Source organism: Pelodiscus sinensis, chromosome 24 (genome assembly GCF_049634645.1).
Source record: "Pelodiscus sinensis isolate JC-2024 chromosome 24, ASM4963464v1, whole genome shotgun sequence".
Taxonomy (NCBI): Eukaryota; Metazoa; Chordata; order Testudines; family Trionychidae; genus Pelodiscus; species Pelodiscus sinensis.
The window spans coordinates 4,349,725-4,360,496 of record NC_134734.1 but is presented as its reverse complement, the minus strand read 5'-3'; the positions used below and the strand labels follow the sequence as shown (position 1 = coordinate 4,360,496).

Here is a 10,772-nt window from a genome sequence, read left to right as displayed (position 1 = left end):
AGGGCTGGCACCACGGTTCAGCTACAGCTCCCATGATGCACCACAGTCTCCCCCTCTTACTGAGCCACCAAGGTGCATTATGGACATTGTAGTTTCAGGTGCCTCCTTTCTCTCCTTTCTGGCCCAGGCATTCTGTCTGGACGTGATCTTCCAAAGGCCAGTCCATGTTTGCCCCTCACCTCCAGGTCCAAAGGCATGGGATCAAATGTGTCTCCACTCCACTCCTCAGCCCTAGTCGACACCTCCACAGTTTTTTCTCACCAGAGAGGAGGAGAGAATATCCCCTTTCTGAAATGTGGGGAGATGGAGCAGGGAAAGAGAAAGCCACTTTTTCCTTCCCCACGTACCCGCACTTTGGAATCTTCCTCTGTGGGAAGTTCCGTTTTCCCACAGAATGTTCCATTTCTGACCCGGCCCGCTCCCCATTCAGAAAATCCCCACCAGCCAACAGGGAGGAGGGGAGCAGAGGGGGGCACCTCAGCCTTGGATGCCCTGAATTAAGTTGCTGCTCTGCTACAGGCTTCCTGTGCGAGCATGGCCAAATCATTTACCTGCTAGGCAATGGGGAGGCGAGCCTGCCTCGCTTTGCCTCGGATGGATGTTCAAGGAAAAAAATGCTGGTGATTGCGAAGCACGACAAGCAAAATACCTACGGGTGAGCAGCTACACTGCCAGGGCCTGGTGCTCCACTACAAACCAGGCGTGAAATCATGCAGTGCTTCTGTGAACTAGCCACTCCCGGCAGCGAAGGGCCTTTATTATTTAACATCCGTGCACATGGCCAGGGGGGACAACCTGGCTAATGCACCCCCAAAGGCTCCGTTCTCTGCAGAAGTGCAAGTCAAAGAGGGAGGGATCAGTGTCCGGAGGAACCGAGGCTCAGTTGTTGTTTATGGTCTCCCGGATCCAGTCAATGTAGTTACAGATGTTCACGTAAACACCTGGCTTATTGGGCAGTGCACATGTCTGGGTCCCCCAAGACACGATACCCTGGAGTACCCCATTGCAGACCAAGGGTCCCCCGGAATCTCCCTAGAAAGAAACAAAACAAGATATCAGAACAAGAACACACCTTAAATAACATCGATTGACCCTCCAGCCCATGATGCAAGTCCAACCATGTGCAGAGAAAGTTTTGCTGTGTGCACCAAGGCCATGCAGATGTGCACCACCGATAGAAAAACATGCTGCGAGATATGGGCAGTTGTGGGCACTCTGCTAATCAGCTGGGCAGCACCTGGAGCGTTCCTGGGCGGGCGCCCAAGTGCTCAGCTTAGTGGGTACAGAGCACGGTGCACCTGGGAAAATGGGGCAGAAACGCTCAGTGACGACAAGTTCACTTTTGCCCATGTTTCCCAGCCAAAATTCCAATGCTGAAATAGTTCAGCCCAAACAGAAATATTTTGGTATATTGGGCTCTGGGAGCACAAGATTTAATTTCCACCCCATCTGCCACTCGTCTAAGCAGACGAGTTGTCAGTGGGGCATTGAGGCAGGGAGAGAAGAGACGTGATTTGCCCAAGGTCCGATCCAGGAGCTTTGCTCCATTCTGCAAGCGTGGAAACTAAGGCACGGCGCAGGGAGAAGCAAGTTGATACTCAGCATGGGAGGAGCACGCATGTTTATGATCTCTGAGATGGGGAAACTGAGGAGCGCAGCAGTCGCTTGCCACAGCAGGTGGGGCCAAGATGTCCAAACCCAGCTTGGGGGAAGGAAACGCAGATGCCCCAGTTCCATCATGGACACTGCCCTGCTGTAACTTGGGGGCCACGCTGCCCAATGAGACTACCCAGGAAACCAAGAAGCGGTGCCAGGCTCCGGCACGGTTTCCACTGTTCCAAGCAGAGCAGATCGTTGTCTTCGCTTCCACAATGGGATTGTTTTTGTGACTGAGGTTACTCTGAGCCATGCCAGCCCTCCCTGTCAAGACACGTTGGCCCATTAGCGACTCAGCGCTTGTGCTGCAACCATCAGATAAGCAAGTCCCACCCGCTATAATTGCTCCCACGTGTTCCTGCTCTTTTCCGCCCTGTCCTGAGCGCTCCTGGGTTCCTCGCCAGACTTGCCAAACTCTGATGATGTAACCCAGACACCTCGTGGGCGTGGTTCACTGGCCCAGACAGTGGCACGTGGACCACTTACAGTGAGAGATAAGAACAAGGGAGCTCTACAGTCTAAGCCAGTGGTGCACAACCCGTGGGTCACAGTGCCAGGCCGGCCGCCATTTTGTTTTCCCAGCTTGGTGCCCAACGTATGCATTGCGGGGGCAGGGGGTGTGGTAGGGGAGCAGACCGGTGCTTTAAAGTAAAAGGGCTGTAACAAAATATTGGGTGGGGGGAGGGTTGTGAAATTAAAAAGGTTGAACACCACTGATCTAAGCTGTGAGCCAGCTGGCTTTATAGCTCAAACTGTAAAGGCTCCTACACTAAGCTCCAAAGGTCCCAGGTTCAAATGTGCCTGGTGATGGTTAAGGTCTGTCTCAAGATATTTAGACTTCCCTTAAACCCCCAGCTCCTGGAGTGTTGATGACCTGGGAAAAAACAGGAAGCAAGATGATCCAGGGACCCTTCTAGCCTGGAACTTTATGACTGTGGGGAAAAGTTTCTACACAAAACTTTCATTCGGTGACGCAGAAACATTTTGTGACTGCCTGGATTTCACCCGCTCTGATTCAGGCAGCAAGGAAGTGACCTGAAATTTCAGAAACGTGCAAATGTGTCTTCTTGCCCATTTGGAAGCCAAATGTGGCCATCTTCCGGCTCGCTACGATGTCCTCCTCAGCCCGACCCTAGCTACGGAGGGGCACAAGGGCAATGAAGTGTTCTGATGTTGTCAAAGTGAAATGAGGCCCTCGCCCACGGCAGGTTTTTTTTCTGGCTTTGGATACGCCCAAAGTAACAAAACATTTCAGAGGTGGGCAGACCAGACATAAACCTTTTTTGTGCCAGATTTTCAGGCACCATGAGATCTAAAATAGCTGTTAGTGGCCTGGTCCGGGAGAGAAAAGCTCTGCTATGAGAGTTTAAAAAATAAAATATGTTTCTAACCTGACCAACACCCCAAACCCTCATTTATGGGTCCACACAGGAGCCTAGAGGAAGCACCAAGACTCTATGCCACCCCCCACCCATGGAACTGTGTGTGCCCCCCCACACACTGATTTTTTCTGTGGCTCAATGGTCCTTCATGGAACTAAGCTCCCACGCCCTGGCGTCCTATGTGAACAACATACACCTTAAGGCAGCGCTAGGCAAGTGTGCACACCAAATTTGGTTTGAAACAGGAGTAAATGAGTGAAATGTTCCACCTTCATGGATCTAATTACCCCTCTTAGAGAGCTCAACTCCAAATTGGGCAGAGTTAAGGGTAATCACACAAGGAGGTGGAGCTGTGGATGGTCTAGCATGACCTCCCAGGGGGCTGAAGGCAGGAATCTCTATATATGGCATATGCAGCAGGGCACCCTGGTAGGGCAACATGGTCTGCTCTGGCCTTGAAAGCCATGGTTGGTCTCACTTTCTTGCCACTCGCTCCTCCCTCTCTTGGTCCAATCCCTGCAGCAGCTGCCCCCAAGGCACGAGGACTTCAAGGCACGCTCCCCCCCCCCCCACTCCCACCCTCAGTTAAGCTGTTGCCTCACCTGGCATGAGTCTACTCCCCCCTGTGGCAGCCCGGCACAGAACATGTTCTTGGTGAAGTAGCGTGGGTAGATCGAACGACATTGCTCCTGGGAGAAAACGGAGATGTTGCCACAGTAGAGAACAGGTGGGAATCTCACTACAAAAAACAACACCACAACACAGTGGGTACATTGTCAGTGGGAGAAAGTCAGAGGGTTAGATCCAGGGCCAGGGTCACTGCACACGGCCCCAGTGCCGGAGGAGGGTGTTGAACCTGCAATGCCCGTATTTCCTCTTGGACGCCTCCCTCAACCTCTCCTATTGGGGAGACTTTGTCTAATGAATTAATTATTGGGACTTGAGGAGGGAGGTTAACGTAGCCCGGCCACTTGGCTATTGGCCAGTCTGTGGTGGCAGCGTTTTCTCGTTTTTCATGGAAAAGTCCCAAGGTCTCTATTTTGTCCCAAAGCAGGATGGGAAAAATCTAAAAACTGTTCATGGGTCTGGAAAATCATTCCCCACCCAGCTCTCCCCAGGCTGTTTTACCCCACTGGGCTTAGAAGTGACCAATCAACAAGCCGCTTCCAGCCGTGACTCCCAATCACTGACGAGCATCTAACCAGCTCACGTCTCTGCCACATCTAGAACCCACTTACTCACTCATGAACCCTGGTAAACCCTCAAGAAACAGAACTAATACTCCTTGGAAAATAGACGGGGCAGAATTTCCTCTTTTAAAAAAATAATAATAACAGAGCCCTCCTCCCAGCTTTTTTTTTTTCTTTCTGTATCTGGCCCAATATTTTTCCTTTTTCAACTGGAAATGTTTTTGTCTTTCAACACCCCTCAAATCTGCAAAACTCTTCACGTCTTGTCCAAATTCTGGTTTTGTTTTTGGACAGCCACCTCCAATTTCCAACTAACATGGTTTTCAGTTTTCAGGTTTTTTGACGACAAAACAAACTTTCCCCAGGAAGCGTCCCCATGCGGAGACTTTCAGTGGTGCAGCCCTCACCAATTTTACGAATGGGAGGCAGGGGATAAAATGTAGATGGCAAATTTCCCAATGGCTCTACATGCAACCTCAGCAATTACTGGTTTCTAAAAGAAAGCGGGAAAACAAGCATATTCCTGGGAAGAATTTTCAAGGGAGATGGCCGGGAAAGTTGCAGACGTAGATAGTGCTATGTCAAAAAAAAGGAGGAGGAATTTTCAGAGGTGTTCAAAATTCTAGTAATGCCGCTTTTTCTCTTTTTTCCTCCCTCGTGCCTCCCTCCCCCCCCCCCCGATTCACCACAGCCCCCCCGGAAGATAAGACCACCCCCAGTCTGTTCTCAAACATTGGCTGAGCTTTGGTACCGTACATTCAGGACTTTTTGTTGTTCCCCATCCGGATACCACGCAGTCCTGCCCTGCTGCGGGGCAACTGGTAGGCAGCGCCAGGGGCTGGACATTTCTGTTGATGTTTGCCGGGGTGAGCAGTTTGATCAGCATGATGTCATTGTCCTTGCTAGCTGAGTTGTACTTGGGGTGGATGATCATTTTGGCTGAGAGCCTCAGCTGCTCTGTGAAATCCAGCTTCCTGATGTTGTGTTCCCCCAGGCGCACGGTGAGGATGCTGCAGATAAGACACATGTCCGAAAAGTGAGGGGCGGGGGACCTAGTCCATGGTGGAAACTGGACACTGGTTAAATAGGAGGGCAAGCTGGGTGGGCAGAACATGAATCTATGGAATCCATGAGTCTGTGGAGCTGAGGACACATGGACAAGGGGGTTTAGTTAAGTGTGCGCTAGCTCAACAGTCAGATATGGGCTGGCTGCAGAAATCAAACACCAGCACAATTCCATGGGCACCCAAACCCCCATTCCCAAACACACGTATAATCATGTGTGCGCTCTTACCCCCACCCATACAGAGTCATAAGTCACACACATCCTCCCCAAACACACACAAATGCACAATTGTACCCTAAAACACACTCACAATCACACCCCCCACAGCAAATGCACTCACAATCACACTCTGACAGCCACTTTCACACACGTGGGCCCCCCCCAACACAGGCTCAGATCCACAATCACACGCAGGCCTACTCACAACCACACCCTCCTCAAAACACGTGCACGCACAGTCGCCCTCTCACATTCACAATCAGACATGCCCTCCCCAGCCCACTCTCACAATGCACAGCCGCACTCACAGACCTGCTCATAGTCACCCCCATCCTCTCCAACACACACACAACCACGCTCTCACGCTCACTCCGTTACACACGGACCCCCCCCTTACACCGCTCTCCCCCTCGTCCGACGCACCCACAAGTCCACACTTACCACCTGATGTTGCAGTGGGCTGCAGTGATCACCCAGTTCTTGTCAATCAGGGTCCCTCCGCAGCTAAGCTGGGAGCCCACAAAGAGAGCGGCCTGCCAGGGCTTGGAGTGAGGCTCACAGGGAGCACCGCCGATGATCCGGGGGTTGAAGCCGCTTACTGTAAGGCAGAGCAGAAAGGGTCACAAGTAGGGTGTGGAGGGATCTCTGTGATACCCAGCCCTCCCCCACCCTGTCCCAGCTCAGGATCAGGGCCCCCCAGTGTCTTCAGTGTCTGATTCAAACTCGCCCCAGAGGCAGCCGGCAGAAATTGGCAGCCGGCAGAAACCTTCACCAAATTGTGCTCCCGCCAGTCTGTGTCCAGCCTGCCCATCACCGCAGCATCTGGGACCCTCACCCTCTGGATGCAGCGACCTTCACCTCCACCTCGGGAGGGCTGCTGTCCCGTTTGTGCACTAGGGGAAACTGAGGCACGAGGCAGCACCGTGACTTCACCAACATCTGACCCCATCGGTAGTGGGGCAGATTCACAGCCAACTTTCCCACATTGCAGGGCTGGCTGCTAAACACTGGATGGTCCTTCCTGGCCCCCCAATTAAAACCCTCTCAAATGGAGGAGTCTCTTCTTATTGGCTTTGCAAGCGCCAGCTCGCAGTGCAAAACACACACACACAACTGTGCACACAGCACGGAGATCAGCATGCATTTGTATAGGGGGAATAATTAATCGTCAGATCCACTGACCAGGGAAACTCTGCCGCTGACAACTTTTACCCGCCAGACGCACACACTTGTCTCACAGACGTACATTCTACCACACTTGTACACCTCTACAGTCTGCAAAGACGGTGAGGGCTGTTCGACGGAGGACACGGATCAATTGTTTTCTCTGTCCACTGAGACCGAGAAGGAAACGGCTACATCTGCAGCAAGGGAGATTGAAGATAAATAGTTGGAGAAATTTGCTAACTCTAAGGAGACTTCAGCTCTGGAAGCAGCATCCAAGGGGGATCATGAGATCCCTGTCACTGGAGGTTTTTAAGGACATGTTGGACAATCCCCTGTCATGGTCAATGTTCTCTCTAATTTTTCCATCCCTGTGTGGAATAAATTTTGTTGTATGCACTGAGGCATGTGTGGATGTGCACCACCAATAGAAAACCACACTGCCAGCCATGGGCAAAGTGACCACTCTGCTAATCAGCCAGGTGGCATTAGAATCTCTCCTAGGTGGCTGCCCAAGTGCTCAGCTTCCAGGGACACTGGATGGGGCTGATCTGGGGTTACTTGGTCCTGTCTGGAGTAGATACCTCTGGAAGTTGCCGCCAGCCCCACGCTGCTGTGATTGATACACACCCTGCCAGAGATACACCCTAGGTCTTCCTTGCACAATACTCGCAGATAAAGGACTCTCTCGCACACAGAGTCAAGCATGCATGCTCACCCCTGTTTGCAGATAACCACAAGCACACACGTGCACATACTCACCGGGTAACGCACACGCGCGGCCATGCACACATACTTGCACAGGAATGCACACAACCGCACACTGGGTGACAAAGCCACGTGCACAGCCACGAACACATACTAATGTGCAGACGCACACACCGAGAGGGCAGGGCACGTCTCCTCCAGCAGGGCGCGACACACATGCATGCACACACACTCACCTGCAGTCACCAGCAGGAGCGCAACGCCCAGCCACTCCATGGCAGAGGGGATGCTGGGAGGTGACGAGAGGTGCTTGTTCCAGGAAGCACCCTTTGCGCCAAGGGGCGGGAGGGAAGGAAAGAGAATTATCACCCAGGAACTGGCCTTAAGACCCGCTCCACTGGAGTCTCCGCCCCCTGAGCCCTGCTCACTGCCCTTACTGGTCTCCGCCCTCCCGGAATCCCAGGCTCCGACTGGCTCCCGCCGGCATATCTCAGCGCTGACCAAGGGGAGAAGGCTGCGATGCTATAGGTCCTGGCAACCCTGGGGGTTACGGATATGGCAGGGCCCCCACCATGCCCTGGGTGGGAACTGTGTTCCAGCAATGGGCCTGCAGGTAGGCTGGACCCAGAGAGCCACGGCCCAAGAGGAGGCTGGGTTCAGGCCAGGTCGTGAGTTGGTGTCTTCCATCCCGAGGCCTGAGGTCACACGTAGCACCAATGGGCTGCATGCTCCCTGAATGGGTGTAAACACCTGTGGAGTCACTCCTGATTTACACCTGTGCATGCAGGGGGACTCGGCCCCATTGACACAAATGGAGTCACTCCTGATTTACACCTGTGCATGCAGGGGGACTCGGCCCCATTGACACAAATGGAGTCACTCCTGATTTACACCTGTGCATGCAGGGGGACTCGGCCCCATTGACACAAATGGAGTCACTCCTGATTTACACCTGTGCATGCAGGGGGACTCGGCCCCATTGACACAAATGGAGTCACTCCTGATTTACACCTGTGCATGCAGGGGGACTCGGCCCCATTGACACAAATGGAGTCACTCCTGATTTACACCTGTGCATGCAGGGGGACTCGGCCCCATTGTCACAAATGGAGTCACTCCTGATTTACACCTGTGCATGCAGGGGGACTCGGCCCCATTGACACAAATGGAGTCACTCCTGATTTACACCTGTGCAAGCAGGGGGACTCGGCCCCATTGACACAAATGGAGTCACTCCTAATTTATAGCCGTGCATGCAGGGGGACTTGGCCCCATTGACACAAATGGAGTCACTCCTAATTTACACCTGTATGCGCTGGGGGGAATCGACCCCACTGACATAAATGGAGTCATTCTAGATTTACTCCAGGTGAGTGCAGTGGGAATTAGCCCCATTGATGCAAATGGAGTCACTCTTGATTTACACCTGCTGAGCACGGGGAGATTCAGCCCCATTGACACCAGTGGAGTCACTCCCGATTTACACTGGGTAAGCACAGGGGGGATCAGCCCACTGACGCAAGGGGAGTCACTCCTGATTTACACTGGGTAAGCACAGGGGGATCGGCCCCATTGATGCCAGTGGAGTCACTCTGGCTTAGCCCCGGTGCTCATGCTATTAAGCGAGTGGCACGATTGGGAGAAACCCCTTCCCCTCCTCCCAAACCCACATAAGCAAAACCCTTTGTGTCGAGATGTCATTTTGATCATGGCTCCCACACGCCCCGACAGGCCCGAAAGAGGCCCTGTGCACGAGAAGAAAATCAGGCAGGTGGGCCTGTGGTTTACCTGTAGCTCCGGCGTCGGCAGCCTCGTGCGATGTGTGGACAGAGCCCGGCGCGGCGTAGCTTTATAATGTGACTTCCCGGCTGGCTCCAGGAGATCTGGGCTGTCAAATCTGGCTTCAACTCTGGAGATCGCACAACGCAGAGATCTCCAGATAGAACCTCTCCACGCCTCCAGGAGCTTTGCCTAGGGGACTGATTGGCCCAAAGAGCAGGAGCAGGGCGGGTAATTTTGTTCTGCCCTTCCCCACAAATTAATCTTTCTCAGTCCGCCAACAGCCCTGGTGCAAGGCAGCTCCCAAAGAACCAGCTCCAGTCTCAGTTTTCTTTCCCCACCCTTCCCTGGCTTTTATTTCAGTCCTGCCTATGGCAGCAGGAAGTGCTTCAAGGGGCAGGGCGTGTCCGTCTTCATCCTTAATCTTTCCAAGAAGGAAGAAGTCACGTGCTATTCCTTCTCAGGGTTTCCCCATCAATGGGGCCAGGCAGTTTTGCACCAGGGGGAAAAAAATTCGCCACTGATTCATTCAATGTGAGATTAGAGATGAACCTCCCGATTTAGAAAGACCAAACGAAAAGGGGCATGTTTGTGTGACCTTTCCACCCTGGCTTTCATGTAGCCAGAAAACAAAGAAGGCTAAACCCGTGAAAACCAGTGGAAATCAAACAGCTGCCGCAAAATGTTTCCACTGGTCCACCCGGAAGCTGTTTCTGATTGTTTGCGGAAAGGTCGATCTTTCGGCCTGGTGCAGGAGGAAATGTTGCAATCTCACAACTTCTTAAAGGATGGGAGAAACGTTTCCATTCCAACCCTACCTCTGAGTCCTTTCCACTCAGGCCAAGCCAAGCCAACCATGCTCTGCCCTACGGGAGGAAGTCGAGCTAAGACACAGGAGCTGGAGATGAGGTACCTTAGCTCATTTGGCCACAGCGGGAGGTCGACAGAGAAACTCTCCCGCCACTTTCCCTTAGTCCTCCCAACCCAGCGGAGTACCCAAGTTGATAGGGGTGGGATCAGCAGTCAATTGAGTAAGTCCTTACTAGACCTGCTAAATCAAACTCCAGGAGATCCATCTTCCATTAAGTCATAGAAACCTGACCTTACCGGACTCCTTAGTAAATAATTCCTAGTGGCTCATGAGTGATTTCAGAGCACATTACAAAAGTGTCATTATCCTCCTTGTGCAGCCAGGAAACTGAGGCCCAGAGCAAGGAAAGAACTTGCCAAAAGCCATCCAATTAACTAATGAGTTAATCTCCATAAGGACGATTTGGATTTGCCATCACTAGCTCAACCAATAAGTTATGCGCTGGATGCCGGAAAGTGCAAGCAAGTACCCCTTCTTCCATCCTTTCACTCGGACCCCACCCTCCACCACTCCTAGGGGGGTTACGCGGTGGCAAGGGCCCCTTGTCCCTGTGGCGTAGAGTGTCTGAGCCCATTGCTCTGAGTGGGGGGAGCTGTTCAGAGTGGAACCGATGCACCGACGCTGCCAGAGACTGAATCCATTGCTGAGCTAAGGGAGTGCCCCTGACGTAACCAACTCAGCAGCAGTGCCTCTGTCTGCAGAGAGCCGGGAACAGCTGCTCAGTGAGCAGGGAGCTG

The 10,772-nt window shown here is 52.7% G+C and overlaps 1 protein-coding gene across 1 annotated transcript; it reads right to left on the bottom strand.

Annotated features, from left to right (window-relative positions):
* Positions 1 to 719: 719 nt before the first annotated feature.
* On the bottom strand, positions 720 to 9,505 carry LOC102450141 (trypsin-like). The gene is made up of 6 exons (XM_006116864.4): positions 9,174 to 9,505; positions 7,622 to 7,712; positions 5,955 to 6,111; positions 4,985 to 5,238; positions 3,641 to 3,777; positions 720 to 1,032 (listed from the first exon to the last, which is right to left on the bottom strand). Exons 2-6 carry the CDS (start codon positions 7,659 to 7,661, stop codon positions 880 to 882), a joined length of 741 nt encoding a protein of 246 aa, XP_006116926.4. The 5' UTR covers positions 7,662 to 7,712; positions 9,174 to 9,505; the 3' UTR covers positions 720 to 879.
* Between the last annotated feature and the right edge of the window lie 1,267 nt (positions 9,506 to 10,772).